The sequence below is a fragment of the Cetorhinus maximus genome, chromosome 3, assembly GCF_964194155.1.
Source record: "Cetorhinus maximus chromosome 3, sCetMax3.hap1.1, whole genome shotgun sequence".
Lineage (NCBI taxonomy): Eukaryota > Metazoa > Chordata > Chondrichthyes > Lamniformes > Cetorhinidae > Cetorhinus > Cetorhinus maximus.
The window spans coordinates 19,457,176-19,475,886 of NC_135881.1; the positions used below are offsets into that span (position 1 = coordinate 19,457,176).

Consider the following 18,711-nt stretch of genomic DNA (forward strand, 5'->3'; position numbering starts at 1 on the left):
ACTTACTAATTATCAAAATCTCTGTGTGGAGTGGCAACTCATCGATGACCAAGCAGGGGCACTGTGAAATATTAGTGTATTGTTAACCAAATAAAACGAATAAATTAACAATTCATACCTTGTGAGAAACATCTTTTTCGGAGGTTTCTACATCGCCATCCAGGAAAGGCATGGCAAACGAACTGAGGTCCTAAGTGCATAAAAACACACATAATCAACATTTTATCTCTACACAAACCTACAAGCGCTGCATAAGCTGAACTTTTACATTATGTAATTATATTTTACAGCAGATTCCAAAATCAGGAAGGAAACCGGTGAAAACACATTTCTAGCTACAATCGTCATAAGCCACCAAATATTATTCAGACATACCTAACCAAGATTAATCGCTGCTTTGCAACTGCACAGCATAACCATTATCACATTTATGGTAGCAGTTTTAAACTACCTGAACAGGTGTAAGTAACAATAGGCTTTTTCTCTTTACAGACTCCTTTCTCAAATAGGTGAAGGATGCACAGGGCTTTTGTTTCAGTCTTGCTTATAACATCAGCAGTGGTTCAGTGGATAGCCCTCTTACCTTTGAGTCACAAAGTTCCCAGTTCAAGTTCCACTCTAGGGTTTGAGCACAAAAACCAAAGCTGGACATTCCAGCGCAACACTCAGGGAGTGCTGCAGTGTCAGAGTTGCTATCTTTCAGGTGAGATGCTAAACCGAGGCCTCATCTGCCTGCTCAGGTAAAAGACCCCCATGGCACTCTTTGAAGAAAAACAGGGGGAGAATTTTCCCCATGTCGGGCGGGCCGAGTGGGAACGGGCGCGGACCCAGTCGCCGCCCGCGATCAGGTCCGCACCGCCATTTTACTCGGGCAGGCCAATTAAGGGAGTGGGCGGGTAGCGGCAGCGGGCGCGCTCAGCCCGCCGGGTCCAATACCGACCCGGCGGCCTGTATAAAGGAAGGCCTGGCAGCCTTGGAAAGACTGCTCTCGATGGCTGGGCGAAGGGCTCTGCAGAGGGGCAATGGAGGTGACGCAAGACCGGAGGGCAGGCCATCGGGGCAGGCCAGGCCAGAGGGCAGGCCATTGGGGCAGGCCAGGCCAGAGGGCAGGCCAGGACGGAGGGCAGGCCAGGACGGAGGGCAGGCCATTGGGGCAGGCCAGGCCGGAGGGCAGGCCATCGGGGCAGGCGAGGCCGGAGGGCAGGCCATCTGGGCAGGCCAGGCCGGAGGGCAGGCCATCTGGGCAGGCCAGGCCGGAGGGCAGGCCATCGGGGCAGGCCAGGCCGGAGGGCAGGCCATCGGGGCAGGCCAGGCCGGAGGGCAGGCCATCGGGGCAGGCCAGGCCGGAGGGCAGGCCATCGGGGCAGGCCAGGCCGGAGGGCAGGCCATCGGGGCAGGCCAGGCCGGAGGGCAGGCCATCGGGGCAGGCCAGGACGGAGGGCACGCCATCGGGGCAGGCCAGGCCGGAGGGCACGTCATCGGGGCAGGCCAGGCCGGAGGGCACGCCATCGGGGCAGGCCAGGCCGGAGGGGAGGCCATCGGGGCAGGCCAGGCCGGAGGGGAGGCCATCGGGGTAGGCCAGGCCGGAGGGGAGGCCATCGGGGCAGGCCAGGCCAGAGGATAGGCCAGCGGGGCAGGCAAGGCCAGAGGGTAGGGCAGTGGGGCAGTGTGCCCCTCATTTTTCAGACGAGTGCCTAGCTGCCCTCCCGGAGGAGGTGGCAGTGCGGCAGGAGGTCCTTCTTCCGAGGGACAGGAGGCGGAGGCTCCGCCACCTAACCAAACGTGCGTGGGAGGAGGTGGCCGAGAGTGTTATCTCCCATGATGTGGTGCGGCGCACAGGGCTCCAGTGCCGCAAAAGGTTCAATAATCTCCTGCGCTCGGGAAGGGTGAATACCACGTTGCCTCAAGTCACTTAATGCAGCTGTCGCCCTTTCCCCCCAACCCCCACCACCCCTCCCCCCCGGCAACTCTGAGTACAGTAACATCATTGAATCCCTCACAGCATGGATCCCTCGCTGGGTGAGCCAGCAGAGATTGCCCATGCCCAGTTCACCCTGAGAGGGTTGAGCTAGGATGTGTTCTTCATCTGCAGCATGTGTGACACTGACACCCAGAGTATAGAATGGGGTTGAAAGTCAAGGGTGTGCACCTAGGCAGAGTGCTGGAATTGGGAAGCATGTCAAAGTCAAAGTGCTAACATGCTGGGAGGGGAGCCTCCAGTTGGCGGGGCACCAACCCATCTTTTTGTTTTTGTGCTCCATGTGCTTGTGCCTCCTTGCTTAGCAAAGTGGCGCTTTGTGATGCCACATGTGAAGGAGGCAGCATTTGGCCAATGGGGGCATGGGGGGGGTCAGCCCTGGCTTGTTTGTGTGAGTGTGCGGCAGCTGCGGGGTGAAGAAGAACTGGAGTCCTGCAATGTCCCACTCTGGCTGGGTTGGCAGGGATGCGATGGGAATTCAGGTGCAGGCTGGTCTAATCAATGCTCCTCTCTCCTTTTCAGGAAAAGACTGCGCACAATGTGTCGGAACGAATGCGGACTGGCGGAAGGCAGGCCCAGTTGGCCATTCTTATGCCTTTTGAGAAGCAGGCCATGGACCTTGAGAAGTGCCATGCCCCCAGGTCCACTGGTGACGGCGAGGCTGGGTGCCATGGGGAGGTATGTTTGGCGAGCAGTCAGGTCACCATGTGTGTCACAGAAGCCACGACACTGCTGAATGCTCCGTGATTGAACTTAGCAACAAGAGTTTACCCTTGATTATTGAAGGATGAGCACATAATGATCTGGGGGAACAGCATGCAAGTTGACATTGCCTGCACTGTAACTAATCAAATGTCCTTTTCCTTCAAACCCACGACCTTATCACCAAGAAGGTCAAGGGGAGCAGGTGCATCAGAACACTACCACCTGTAAGTTCCCCTCCAAACCACACACCGTCCTGATTTGGAAGTATATCGCTGTTCCTTCACTGTCATTGGGCCAAAATCCTGGAACTACCTTCATCACAGCACTGTGGGTGCACCTACACCACATGGACTGAATCGATTCTTGAAGGGGCTCAACACCACCTTCTCTCGGGCAATTAGGGATGGGCAATAAAACACCCACATCCTGTGAAAAAAATTTCTAAAAGCTGCTCTCTGGACACTACGTCGGGTCGAATTAACGCTTTGCATACTTTCAACTTTACTCCTCATCTACTCTACTCTACTCTACATTCCCATCTATAAATATCAAGATTCTATTGGCCTTTCTTTGCTTAAACATGGCTTCAATCACACTTTCAGGGAACCATCCACTTTAGCCCCTAATCTCTTTGCTCATCTTTCCACTGATGTTTTAAAGCATTAAATTGTCTTTGCCGCCTGTATTTTTATTTCTCCTACTTTTCTATTTTCCTGAAGTCTTTCACAGTAGCTCTGTACTCTAGTACATCAACTTTCAATACATTGAAGTTGCGTTGAGTGTGGTCTGACTGTACAGAAATATCCCCCTTTCTGGATTCTCTAATCTTCCCACAAGCTTGCATGACTCAACAAATAAGGCCCTCCCCCATACTGCTACACACATAGTTGCCTGTTTAGTTTTATCTTCATTGCCACATCCACTGATTATTGTGTCACTACTGATTAAAGTGTTATTCTTAAATAGACAATTGTCTGGACAATATGACTCCTGTGTTATCAGTCTGTTTCTAAAAACTATTAGCAAACTGGCTCCTCACCCTGGTGAGGGCAAGTCAACATAGCCAAGACCTTGAATGGGGAATTTAGCCTTGTTAAATCATTTTAACCTCTGTACTGTGGGCCTGAACTTAACATGGTCCAACACTTAATAATCATCGCCTAACTGTGGGATTTCTTTAATATGCTTATACTTACATTTGTACTGAAAATCGGTAAACTGGAAAGATAAATTAGCTAGCAAAGCATTTGTACACTTCCCAATATACAAAGAACACAACCACCTGCATTTTTTACGTCCCCTTTAACATAACTAAAACACCCCAAGGCACTTTACAGGATCGACTATAAGACAAAATTTGATACCGAGCACATAAGGGGATATTATGGCAAGTGAGCAAAAGCTTGGTCAAAGAGGTAGGTTTTAAAGCGTGTCTTAAAGGATTGAGGAGGGAGGCAGAGGAGTTTAGGGAGGGAATTCTAGAGGCTAGGTCCTGGGAATCTGATGGCACGGCTGTCAATGTTGAAATTATTAAAATAAGGGACGCGCAAGAAGCCAGAACTGAAGGAGCGCAGAGATCTGAGGGTTGTAGTGCTAGAGGGGGTTACCAAGACAGGGTTGACCAACGCCATGAAGGATTTGATAACGAGCATGAGAATTTAAAAACTGAGGGACTCTTGGACCGGGAGACAATGTAGGTCAGTGAAAAAGAGGTAACGGAGGAGCAGGACTTTGTGCAAGTTAGGATACAAACGGCAGAGCTTGGATGAGGTGATGTTTGCGATGGAGGCAAGGTAAAAGACCAGCCAGCCACTGCAATTGTTGAGTCGAGAGGTAACAAAGGTATGGATGAGGGTTTCAGCAGCAAATGAGCTGAGAGGGGGTGGAGACAGGGAACGTTACACGAAGGTAGGCAAACTTGGTGATGGGAGAGGTTTTAGGGTCAGAAGCTGAACTCAGGGTCAAACAGGATGCCACAGATATGAACAATCTGGTTCAGCCTCAGACAGCAACTAGGGGAGGGATAGAGTCAGTAGTGGGAACCAAAGACAATGGAACAGCAATGGTTTGTGTGTCAGGAGGACAACATTCAATACAGGATTTCCATTTAATGTAAACGCAGATGAAGCAGATTGCAATTGAAACGAAGCCACGGTTTGGGTATTGAAATGCAATCGTTACGACATGCCCTACCTGGCTTGCCATAGTCATGTGACCTCTGCCATGAGGGAATGTCTAGCAGCAGCCATGATACATTCAGTGCAATAAAGACAATACATTAGAAAGACTGTAATCTTTGAGCTTGTAACATCGCGATAAAAGTGGAGTCGAGATTGAGTTTTGAAAAGCTGGAAGAGAAGCCATGGCTACTGAAAAAGGAACACTGAAATGTTCCAACCTACTAAAAGCTGCTGAAGGTAAAAAAAAACATATTCAAGGAAAAGCTAACACAAGCTGAAGGCTGCAAATAAAATGCTGGGAGAGACAAAAATGGCTGTAAATTTTCCACTCCCACTTCCTGTCGAAATGAAACGGCGATGTGCAGCAGAACTGGCAATTTTTCCCACGTGCAACGGCTAAAATATGAGATTGCAACAGATTTAATTTAACAAGCTGGAGCCGATACGAGTAGTAATACTTTTAACACTGTTGAGGAGAGACTGCTACACATTGTATCCCACCTTAAATCTTTCTGAAGAACAGAAAAAACAGAGGACGAAGATTTTGAAAGGCTTTAAGGCACGCTATGAACCACAAGTGAATGCAACTTATGAATGGTATGTGTTCAACATTAGAGCTCAAGGTGAAAAAGAGTCCGATGATCAGTATGTGACTGCAATAACACAGCTTGCAGAATCATGTGAATTCAGACAACTAAAAGATGATCTCATTAAAGATAAAACTGTCTTAGGCGTAAGCAGTGTGTACCGTCTACAAGATGCACTGCAGGAATTCACCAAGGCTCTTTAGACAGCACCTTCCAGACCCACAACTACTACCATCTAGAAGGACAAGATAGATGGGAACACCGTCGCTTGCAAGTTTCCCTCCAAGTCACTCACCATCCGGACTTGGAAATATATCGCCGTTCCTTCACTGTCCCTGGGTCAAAATCCTTGAACTCCCCTCCTAACAGCACTGTGGGTGTACCTATACCACATGGACTGCAGCGGTTCAAGAAAGCAGCTCACCACCACATTCTCAAGGGAAACTGGGGATGGGCAATAAATGCTGACCTAGCCAACGAAGCCCACATCCCGTGAATAAATGAAAAAAAAAGAGATCCAACGGTGAGAGCAAGTCTACTGAGAGAGGAGAAACTTACTCTCAAGAAAGTGATAGATGTGTGCAGAAACACAGAGTTTGTAAAACATCAGCCAGACCACACATGTGGCAGAGCAGACCAGGAGATATATTATGCTGAGAGACATTCCAGGCCGAAAGGGCAGAACAATCACGGACAAAGGGCAGATGGCATATACTACGGAGGACTTCATACTAAGATAAAGGAGAATTGTCCCGGCATGGGAAAAGCAGTGTTTTAACTGCAAGAAGCTGGATCATTTCAAACACTGGCTAAAAAGAAGCAAAACAAGCCTAGACAGATAAAAGCAAAATACTGTGGATGCTGGAAATCTGAAACAAAAACAGAAAATGCTGGAAAGACTCAGCAGCTCTAACAGCATCTGTGGAGAGAAAAACAGAGTTAATGTTTCGAGTCCGTATGACTCTTCTTCAGAGGTAAAGAGAGGTAAAAATGTGATGAAATTTATACTGTTCAAGGCGGGTGAAGCAGATGAAGCTGGATAGAAGGCCAGTGATAGGTGGGGACAAAGGAGAAAATGACAAAGATGTCATGAACAATAAGAGAAAGGGGGTGTTAATGGTAGTGGTACTGGCCAAAGGAGGCGCTGATAGTGGCAATAAGGTAAGAAAGCAGAATGTGATAATAGCAGCATAAGGGTAAACGCTCTGAAAAGAACAACATGAACAAGTGACAGGTGGCCCATGTGGGGGGTGGGGAGAGGGAACAGTGGTGGGGAAAAAAGATAGGATAAATGGTGGGGATAAAACAATGAATAAAAATTAAAATAAATATGTGGATAAAAAATTCAAATTTAAAAAAAAGTGAATATTGCAAAAAGGGATAAAAAAAAAGGGGCGGGGATAGAGGAGAGAGTTCATGGTCTGAAGTTGTTCAAATCCGGAAGGCTGTAAAAGTGCCTAATTAGAAGATGAGGTGCTATTCCTCCAATTTGCATTGGACTTCACTGGAACATTGCAGCAGGCCAAGGACGGACATGTCGGCATGACAGCAGGATGGTGTGTCGAAATGACAAGCGACAGGGAGGTCTGGGTCACGTTTGCGGACAGACCGAAGGCGTTCCGTAAAGTAGTCACACAGTTTGCATTTGGTCTCTCCAATGTAGAAGAGCCCGCATTGGGAGCAGCGAATGCAGTAGACAAAATTGAAGGAGGCGCAAGTGAAGCACTGCTTCACCTGGAAGCAGTGTTTTGGTCCTTGGGCGACAAGGAGGGAGGAGTACAAAGATGTGTTTACAGAGTTTGGATGTCTACCTGCAGAATATCATCTCGAAGTAGCTGAGAGTGTAAGACCAATTCAGCATTTGCCAAGAAGAGTTCTAGCTGCCCTCACGTCAAGCCAAAAAAAACAAGCCAGAAGAGCTGGAAAAGAAGGGAATAATCAAAGAAAGGTGACAACTCCTAAACACTGGATCAGCAGCATGGTAGCAGTGAAACAACCTGAAAAGCTGAGAGTATGCTTAGACCCAAATGATCTAAATAAAGCGCTGTGGAGATCTCACCAGCCCAAGCCAACCATCAAAGGAATTTTGTCACAACCTGCCATGGCAAAGACAAAGGCTAGATGCGATGGATGGTTACTGGCAAGTGAAGCTGGGCAAAAGCAACAGCTTTCTAATGACATTCTGGATGCCGTTCGGGGGATACAGATGGTTTGCTGGCTGTTTGGAATTTCCACGGCTCCAGAAGAGTATCAATGCAGCATGAGATGGTCAGTGACTTTTCCAGAGTGGAAGCCATAGTGGATGATCTTCTGGTCTATGGATGTGGAGACACAATAGAAAGAAACCGTAGCTGACCATGGTCAGAATTTAATGTGACTGCTATAGAGAGCTCGCCAGAAGAACCTGAAACTGAACAAAAAATATTGCAGCTGAAAATACCTGAAGTCAAGTACATAGGTCATGTACTGACAGCAAAAGTTCTTCACCTGGATCCTGACAAGGTGTAGCAGAGATGCAGCAACCAACAGATGTGAAAGCAGTGCAACGATTTGTTGGATTTGCGAACCATTTAGCAAAATTCTTTGCCTAATTTGTCATCAGAGTGTGAACCATTACGCAAGCTCACTGCCAAGGATGTGCAGTGGTAATGGGCACAGAACAAGAAGCAGCGTTCAGTAAAATCAAACAATTAGTGATGACAATGCCAGTGCTGAGGTGCTATGACGTCAATGATGAAGTCACATTGCAGTGTGATACCAGCGAGACAGGCCTTGGAGCAACCCTAATGCAGCGAGGTCAACCAGTTGCATTTGCATCCAGGGCATTAACACAAACTGAATGGCGCTACATTCAGATCGAGAAGGAAAGCCCGGCTGTTGTTTTCACTTGTGAGCATTTTCGTCAATACCTGCTTGGGAGAGACAAAGTAACAGTGGAGTCTGACCACAAGCCAGTTCAAAGCATTTTTCTCAGGCCTCTACTATCTGCTCCAATTCATCTGCAAAGAATGTCACTTTGTTTACAAAGTTATCATCTGGACATGACACACAGGCAAGGGAAACAAGGGACGCATGTCGCAGACATGCCGTCGAGAGCAGCACTCCCCATGAAGGAAGTTGAGGATGTTGCAACAGAATGAATCTGGAAGATTTCACAACGTGAAGCAGCAGCAGCTGGACATGCTCTGGAAGTCATCAACCCAGCAGAGACACTGAGACAGACAGACAAGCACCTTACTCAAATTAAGCAAACTACCCAACAAGATGCAACTTTCCAAGAGCTGCAAGAAGGAGCGATGAAAGGGTGGCCTGAGAGCATCAAGGACACAACGAGGGTCACAACAGCATATCGGACATACTGTGACGAATTGATAGCCCAAGATCCAACTTGTACAAAGGAAATTCAGCCACCATCACTAAGGAGATGAGAAGAGAGATGCTGAAGCGCATCCATGCAAGCCATAAAGTAACTGAAATTGAGTCTGAGGAATGAAAGAGAAGTTCTCTACTGACCAAACATGTGCAATGAAATTAAAGGCCGCATTGGCCAATGTGGTGCTTGTAGCAAGTACCAAGTTAAACAAGCCAGAGAGCCGTTGATGATGCATGACATCCTAGACAGACCAAGGATGAAGCTGGGAGTAGACCTCTTCACTATAGCAGGAACTGATTACCTTGTCACTGTAGACTACTATTATGTCTACTGAGAGGTAGACCAGCTGACTTCAACGATGACAGGGGAGATAGTAGAATGCTTGAAAGCACACTTCAGTTGTTACAGCATTCCAGACATTGTGATGAGTGACAATGGCCCTCGGTTCAGGCGTGAAGAATTCAACCACTTCATAAAGGATTGGGAAACTCCAACACTATACATCATCGCCACACTACTCCGGTCAACTGAAAAGGCTGACAAGGCAGTGAAAATCGCCAATGGAATCATAAAGAAATCAAACAAGTCTAGCACAGATGTATACAAGGCAATCCGTGAGTGGAGAAACACACCGACTGAAGGCAGGGAAAGTAGTCCAGTCCAAAGACCAATGTCAAGTCGCACCCAAACTGCTCTTCCAATAGCAAAAAAGCTACTTAAGCCAAAAGTAGGAACAGGTGGGAGTGAAAAAAAATCATGATGAAATGGCAGAGTTGAGCATTGGAGAGCCAGTCGGTACAAACCTTTAATGCTCTCAACAGGGGTCAGCCCACATGGCAACTTGGGACACGCGTAGAGCAGTTGTCATCTCGATCGTATGCATTGGAAGTGAACGACCAAATATACCAGCGCAACCACAGGCATATATGAACAACTAGAAAAGCTGTTCCTTCACTGCAGGCAGCCGGTCAGGAAGATGGGATCTCACCAGCTGCACAGAGTTCAGAAGGACTATCACGCCCTGAGGTCTGCTGGTCCCAAACAATGGAAATGGAAAAACAACAACAGTTACCACAACAAGGCAACAACAAGTGCCACGGAAACGACACTCCCCGGAGAGGGAAAATCATCCAGACGAGCAGCCAATGACAGCACGTACATGTACCATTAACAGACCTGCACGATTTAATGACTATGTATGCAATGCAGGTGCAGACACTAACCAGAATAACAAACAGTTTGTTAATACATGAGAACCGTTGTGGTGTAATGGGTAACTCACAGTTACACGATAGTGCGTGCAAAATTGTCTTTCGTTTGTTAGGGAAAGGGGATGTTTGGGTTTTGAAATGCAATCATTACTACATGGCCTATCTGGCTTGCCACAGTCATGTGACCTCTGCCATGAGGGAGTGTATGGGGGCAGCCACGCTATATTCAGTTCAATAAAGACGCTACATTAGAAAGACTGTTGTCTTTGACCTTGTAACAGTACCTAGACGTGTTTCGGAAAGAGTCACTATAATAGAAAACATCAGCTTGGAGTTCTGGTAAGATGTTATTAAACCTGTGATTCTGTGAAACGAAATGGCACAACATTTCAATCCAAACCAATGTTCAGATCACACCCATCTCCTTCAACATTAGTGCATTATGTTTGACATTGTGCTGCCAAAGTTTAAGCACATATCCTCTTAAGGCTGTGCGTAATTGCCCTGCATTCTTCAAGTTAATGCTCAGGTTAGTTAATAAGTCAGACTGCAAAACAGAGACCTTGGCTTTCTTTGAGGAAAATCGTTTCAGAAACTGTAAGCATTTCAGCCCTACTAGTTATTGCAAGGCGGGGTGGGCAAGGAGAAAAGAGATTTTGCGGTTGGTAAACCTGGAAGTGTGGGTTCCCTGGAGATAAATGCCAAACTTAATGGGCATTGGGAGGGGATTGGAAGCCAGGAAGGAGTCCGACATTGCGAGGAGTATCTGATCATGCTGTCCTGATCACGAGAGACCGATCTGTGTCAGGGTGGGTTTTACAGGTAAGCTTGCTGGACTGGGAGAAACACTCTTGCTTCTCCTGACCCACAAGCAATGCTGTTCCCACCTCCTGTCCACTGCTGTGCTAAATTTAAAATGGAGCTAAAATGTGAGGCAGGCAACCTCATTAAAATATTTAACTTCAGAGCCTGCCTCTGGGGAGCAATTTAGACACCAATCCCCGACCCGCCTCCAGTCAAACTGCAAGTGGGCTTGTTGGGCACGGGTTTCTGAGTTTTAAGTTGACCGCCGTCTTTCCTACATCCCAACAGTGACTACATTTCAAAAGTATTTCATTGGTTGCACAGCACTTGGGAATGTCAGAAGGTTGTGGTGAAAAACACAAAATAAATTAAAGTCTTTTTTTTAAAATTACCCCAAAGCAAAATACTGTGGCTGGTGGGGAAGTCTGAAATGAAAACACAAAATTCTGGAAATAACTCAATTGGTCAGGTGGCATCTGTGGAGATAAACAGAGCAAATGTTTCAGGTCGATGACCTTTCACCAGAACAGAAGAAAGCTTGAAATGTAATAGGTTTTCAGCCAGGGGAAGGGAGGGGGAAGGGGAGGGGGCAGGAAGAACAAAAGGGAAGGTCTGTGGTAGGGTGGAGGGTAGGGGATGATTAAACAATCAAAAGGTTTCCTGGTTTAAAAGCCAAAGAAAGAGTGGTAATGGGTAAGGAAAAGAAACAAAAGATCTGTCCAGATGAGGCGTGAATGGCTACGTAGCAGCTGTCCGAATACAACACGAAGGGAGAAAGAAAGGAATGTGACAAGACTGACCCAGCGAAATAAAAAAAAACCAAATGGAACAAAATGCAGACAGAGGTTAAAATCTGAAATTGTTGAACTCAGGGCGGAGTCCAGCAGGCTGTCGAGTGCTGAGTCAAAAAATGAGGTGCTGTTCCTCGAGTTTGCACTGAGCTTCAGTGGAACACTGCAGGAGGCCGAGGACAGAGAGGTCAGAATGGGAGAATGGTGGAGAATTAAAATAACAGATGACGGGAAGGTCAGGGTCATGCTTGCGGACTGAACAGAGGTGTTCCACAAAGCAATCACCCAGTTTGCATTTTGTCAGCCCAAAGTAGAGGACATGACAATTATCACAGATTGTTGTAAAAAAAAACCCAACTAATATCCTTTAGGGGAGGAAATCTGCTGTGTTTACCTGGTCTGGCCTACATGTGACTCCAGATCCACAGCAATGTGGCTGACTCTTAAATGTCCACTGAAATGGCCAAACGAGCCACTCAGTTCAAGGGCAATTCAGGATGGGCAACAATTGCTGGTGTTGCTAGTGATGTCCACATCCCATGAAAGAATAAATAAAACATAGGGGAGACCCCACAGCGCGGGCAGGAAATACAGGACACTAAATTAAAAGAAGTACAAGTAAATCGATCATTCACTTGGAAGGAATGTTTGGGGCCTTGGATGGTGAGAAGAGAAGAGGCGAAAGGACAGGTGTTGCATCTCCTGTGCTTGCTCAGAAAGGTGCCACATGAAAGCGAGGGTACGCTGGGGGTGACTGAGGAATGGACCAGGTTGTTGCGGAGGGAATGGTCCCTTCAGAATTCCGAAAGGGGAAGTCAGGGGAAGATGTGTTTGGTGGTGGCATCATGTGAGAGGTGGTGGAAATGACAGAGGATGATCTGTTGAATACAGAGGCAGGTAGGGTGGAAGGAGAGAATGAGAGGAATCCTATCATGATTCTGGGAGAGAGGGGAAGGGGTGAGAGTAGAAGTGTGTGCTGGCTGGGGAGAAGGCGGAATCCTCGGTTGAGGATAAAGGAGGACATATCTGAAGCACTGTTATGGGAAGGTTGCATCATCTCAACAGATACGATGGTGATAGATAAACTTGGAGAATAGAAGACAGTCCTTACAGGAAGCAGGATGTGGGCAAGTGTATTCAGGCAGTTTTCTTTTATTACTGTAGGCTTCTTACTAAGTGTAATGAAATTCCTGCTGTGGTACAGCCACATTTTAGCTCCTGAAAACTTAAAAACATAGAAAATAATTCAAAATAAGTTTTTAGTTATCCAAATATGCATCTGATGAGGGTCATTATCACTGCACACAGTGCAAGGTGCAAATGAGAGTATCCTTCAAGCCTGCCAGATGGATATATCTAGATACAAATCTTAGATTGGCATCTACAATATAGCATTCATTACACAAGAAAAATCAAGTCAGTTTGACATCTTAATTCAAGCACAGTGAGGTAGTGCATTTGTAGTTCAACAGTCACAAGATCCCAGTGGATAAGAATGGCATTCGACCCTATCCTAATTCACCCATCCAGAACAGCTCCCTCAACTGCAGCACCTAATTTTTTCTTTTATGAAAGTGATGTCCGTCAACAATCTGCCTCAGAGGTCCATTCTAAATGTCGTTCATTCTCTGCATTAAGAACCTTCTGATATCAATGTGAAAGTGACCTTTTGTTAGTTTGAACTCTTGTCCTGCTCCCACTGTTGAATTTCAAGTAATATTAACCTTTTCTGTGCCACTTATACACATTCATAAGATCAGTTCTCAAAAAAGCTTTTCCAAGCAGAAAAGCCCATCCCACTTCATCTTTTCCTCATGAGGTAGTGGACCCCAGGCACCAGAAACCAGTCTTGTCTCTTGAGTGGTTGAATATTTCCATTTTCTCACTCAACAGATGCTGCCAAACCTGCCGAGTTTTTCCAGCATTTTCTGTTTTTATTATTGAATATTCCATTGTCTCTCAGTAACTTGAACCGGACATAATACTTACGGTGTGGTTTGGCCAGAGCATACCTGCTGCGACCCGCATTGCCTTGTTCTTTTTTATTCATTCATGGGATGTGGACATCGCTGGCTAGGCCCGCATTTATTACCCATCACTAATTACCCTTGGTCAGAGGGCAGTTAAGAGTCAACCACATTGCTGTGGGTCTGGAGTCACGTGTAGGCCAGACCAGGTAAGGATTTCCTTCCCTAAAGGATATTATTGAGCCAGATGGGTTTTTACAACAATCAACAGTGGTTTCATGGTTATCATTAGATTTTTAACTCCAGATTTTTTACTGAATTCAAATCCACCATCTGAGAGTGGTGGGATTCTGAACCTGGGTTGACTATATGGCTTTTATTTTGACTATATGACTCAACATACGATTAACTTTCTTGATTGCTGCTCTCCATAGGTTGGGTGTAATGAGTATTGACTCCACAAAGACCTTTAGCTCATCCTTGGTCATTTCAAAAACCTTTATGCATCACTCACTTGTCCTCCCCAAGTCCAGAGCTAACTGTGGAATTGCAGCACCAGCAGAAAGATTATTATTAGCTGGAGCCAGGAGTGAAAAATGTAACAGAGTAATGGAATCAGCTCAAACAAGTTCACTCACCCAATCATTGACGTTCATTTGTTGGGGCAACCTGGAAATGGGGACACAACTACCTCTATAATATCCACCATGTAAAAGGCACATATCAGAAGCATGATGGAATACTCTCCACTTGCCTGTTTAAGTGCAGCTGCTCTGGCTTTGATTTGATAAGAATGAAACCAAGCCAGGAAAGGCTCACCCAGCTGGAAAGTGGAGGAGATGGGTTGGAGGAGGTTGGTGTGGTTGAAGTCTGCAGGTGATTTTTCTTTTATTCATTCACGGGCCAGCATTTATTGCCCATCCCTAGCTGCCCTTGAGAAGGTGGTGAGCTGCCTTTTTGAACCGCTGCAGTCCATGTGGTGTAGGTACACCCACAGTACTGTTAGGGAGGGAGTTCCAGGATTTTGACCCAGCGACAGTGAAGGAACAATGATATATTTCCAAGTCAGAGTGGTGAGTGACTTGGAGGGGAACATTCAGGTGGTGGCGTTCCCATCTATCAGCTGCCCTTGTCCTTCTAGATGGTAGTGGTCATGGGTTTGGAAGGTGCTGTCAAAGTGAGTTGAGAAGAATGAGGAGGGATAGTTTATCATAGTCACAAAGAATGCCACTTGTGACTTTGATAAGGGACATTTCATCACTGTGGCATGGCCTGAAAATTAGATTCAAAGTTGACATTATGGGAAAGATGGAATACTCTTCCATGGGATGCGAGCGTCACTCGCAAGGCTAACATTTAATGTCCATCCCTAACTATCCTTGAGAAGGTGGTGTTGAGCTGCCCTCTTGAGCAGCTAAAGAACTCTGAATACATTAAAGGACTTTGGATTGGAAAGGGAGGTTGGAGATGGGGCAATAATTTGCAAAGACTACAAATTGGACACTATGACAGGCCATATCCAAATTCTCAACTTGCACTATCACTTAGCAAATCTCCACACCAAGAGCACTAATTCTGCATATCAACCACGCACAGCTTTCAACAGGCCAACGATTTAGCACTGTCACTAGTAAGTGTCACTGTCAGCATAAAGTTGCGTGACATAATATTGAGTGACAGGCCCAGACATAGCAGAAATAAGGAGCCAACCTTTGAAATTATGCATGAAGTAAAAAATCTTTCAAAAGGAAGGACAATTCCTTAACATTTGCAGCAAATGCACTTTTTCTTAAGAAATGTAAATATAAAAGCGACCAAGAAAATTAATAAATGGCCAGCTTCAATGACATTTGCTCAGCTCAGCCTACCAAAAACATGCTTTCACGCCAATGGAATGGCAAGTCACACTGTACAGAAACAGGAAGAATCGCAAACCTCGAAACAGTAAACAGCCAAGCCTATGGGCGGACTTCTCTCAGGTTCATTGTTTACATGATCCACTTAACAGGAGTTATGCATTTTGACAGGGCAGTGGAGATGAGGCAGGGACACATTCCCCAGAAATTCTCCCGGTCTGATCCACACACCAGGTCTGGCAAGAAACTGATGGAACAGTCCAAAGTTTTAACTCCAAAATCTAATTCCTCTATGTGCTTCCACTGAACTTTTGTCACATAGAATTTGTAGCACTGAACAGATCACTGAAACAGATGCACGTTGGCATAAAGCTCCACACAAACCTCCTTACAGCTTACTTCATCTTGCGCCGTCAGCATATTGTGAAACCTCGTTCCATAACTCACATGTTTTATAATCTAACTTTCAATTTTAGGAACTAAGATAAATGGAAACATCCAACTGAGAAACTGATAAATAACAGGGCTGTGAATGCAAATTAAACAAGCTTGGAGTTAATCACAGTTTTAAGCTAACCTATGTTTATTTTATAAGGTCAGAGGTAGAGGTGTGAAAACAATGAACAATAGATGGTGAACAAAAGCAAAAAACTGCAGATGCAGGAAATCTGAAATAAAAACAGAAAAGGCTGGAAAACCTCAGCAGGTCTGACAGCATTTGTGGAAAGAGAAAAACAGGGTTAACATTTCGATTCCAATATTTTTCTTCCTCGGAACTGGAGAGAGATAGAAATGTGATGGGCTTTACGTTGTTAAAAAATGGGAGGAGGGACAGGTAGAGCAAAACAGAAGATCAAGGGATAGGTTAGTGGGTAGGAGAGTTTAAATGACAAAGATGTCATGGAACACAAGACAAATGGAGTGTTAATGATAGTATTAAAGACTAAAGCTTTGGTCCGGACTCAGTGTTAATATCAGAATAAAGGTCAGCATTCTCTGAAAGCAAAATAGCAGAATGTGTTAATAGCAGAAAGAGAGTCAGCACTGCCTGAAAGCAAAACATGGGAACATGGTACAGACTGGCATTTGGGAGGAAAAAATCAAAATGGAGGACAGAGCTCATGGTCTGAAGTTGTTAACCTCGGTGTTGAGTCCAGAAAGCTGCCAAGTGTCTAATTGGAAGATGAGGTGCTGTTCCTCCAGCTTGAGTTGGGTTCACTGTAACAAGCCAAGGACAGAAAAATGAGCATGAGAGCAAGATGGTGAATGGTGCCGAACAATAGGGGGTCTTCTCTTAGCGTCATAGTGGCGCCAGTGAGTCTAGAGAAAGGATAATAAAACTCTATTCGAGATATGAATTATTCATATGACTCTCAGAACCAAAGGGTGTTTTGAAGGTAAAAGATAGTTCATTTACAATTCTGTTTGGAACATCCCAAATATGTCACATTGTCATGTAAATGTGTTACAGGGATCAGAAAGTTCCTTATTTATCCGGGTTTTTCTCACAGAAGACAGTTGCCGTTTTGGTTTGGTGTAGGCTGCAGCTCACTGAGTCGAGGGAGTAAAAGGAGATAAAATGTCAGTCAGGCCTGCACCTTAAGCGGGGAAAATGCAAGTTTATCATTCACCGCACAGAGGTGACTTGGAGTTTGTGCAAAGGGGAACAAGGCTGGAAAATTTGCCTGGCTTAAAGCTAGAGGAAGAAATTTACGGTGGTTCTTACAGTGAAAGGCTTTGGAGGCAGAAGTCAGTCGCTTTCAAGACCTGAAATTCGCGATGGGGAAAGAAGCTGGGGGTTTTGCCTAGCTGGGAGCTAGAAGAAGCAATCCCTAGTAGCCATCATAGCGAAAACCAGCCGTTAGACTTCACTGCATTCTCCAAGCTAAGTTTGATCTGGGAAGGCAACAGTAATGAGGTTTTGAAGAGAATTTAGAGGATTGTTTAGCCAAAAGCTGATGGAGGGTCCAAGAAATTTCATACCTCGGAGAATAGCTGGAACACGGAGGAGAAATTCAAGTGAATTCCAGAGAGCTATCACATATCTTTATCTACCCAGAAGATGTGAATGAATCTTCAAGATTCTTATAATGTATAAGGGAGCTCTTGGGGTTCAGTGAGGGGGTTGTAGGGAAGTAAAAGGTAGAACTAAGTTTATTGCATAAGCCTTTATAATCTATAGTATTTGCTTTGTTTAATTTCTCTTAAAATATAGTGAAGGTCTTTTGTTGTTTAAGAACATGAAATCTTGTGGCGTAATTTCTTCCAGTTAATCACTACAATGTGTTCGGATTTCTCTTTAAACGTTAATGGTCTCTAATAGAATGGTCACAAAATCTTTCTATTCCTTTTTCTGTCATATGCTTATCTAGCATTGCATTTTAACTTTCCTTTAAATGCAATCGTAGAAGCAACCCCAAGTACAAATCTGTCAATATACATTACCCGATGTACGTCGTAAATGTACAGTTGCCAACTCTGATGAAAATGTCCCTGAATGTTTCACTACATCATCTTTCGCCTCCAACCAGTTTGCTCTCATATTCCAGCCAACACGTCCATCCTCTCAATTCACTGCCTCCCCATAGCAAATGTGCAGTGAACAGGCACTTTGTTAAACGATTAGATGATTTTTGATAGTCAGTCAAACAGCCAATTTTTCTATCTTCAGTTTTTTTCTAACTACTAAATCAAAGTGCTCAAAGATTTTCAGAATGAGTGTGTAATTTGCAAATGAACTTCAATATAGATATCTGGTACATTTTGGTAGAGAGAATAAGGTGGTCACATACTCCTTGGAAAATGAAAGACAGATTTGCATTTATAAGGCACCTTTCACAATCTGAGGTCATGACAAAGTGTTTTTACAGCCAGTGAAGTACTTTTAAAGTGCACTGTTCCTGTGTCAGAAACATATAAACCAATCTGTGTGCAGCAAGCTCCCACGAACAGCAATGTGATAATGCCCAGATAGTCTGTTTTGGTTATATTGATTGAAGGATAACTATTGGCCATGACACTGGGGATAACTCTCCTGCTCTTCTTTGAATAGTGCTATGGGGTCTTTTACATCCACCTGAAAGGGCAGATTAACGTCTCAGCTGAAAGACAACACCTCTGACAGTGTGGCACTCCATTAAGTACTGCACTGGAGTGTCCGCCTAGACATTTGTGCTGAAGACTCTGGAGTGCGTCTTAAACGCAGGACTTTCTGACTCATGAGAGTGCTACCAACTGTGCACTGCTAACACTTATATAA

The 18,711-nt window shown here is 45.3% G+C and overlaps 1 protein-coding gene across 5 annotated transcripts in view; it reads right to left on the reverse strand.

The window, feature by feature from the left end:
- LOC144676534 (5'-AMP-activated protein kinase subunit gamma-2-like) overlaps positions 1-18,711 on the reverse strand; it is a 462,890-nt gene that overhangs the window by 285,641 nt on the left and 158,538 nt on the right. For all 5 annotated transcript variants that reach the window (XM_078536951.1, XM_078536934.1, XM_078536942.1 and 2 more), the window contains exon 2: positions 119-190. In XM_078536951.1, coding sequence (XP_078393077.1) covers positions 119-190 — 72 coding nt within the window. The remainder of the gene's footprint in view (positions 1-118; positions 191-18,711) is intronic.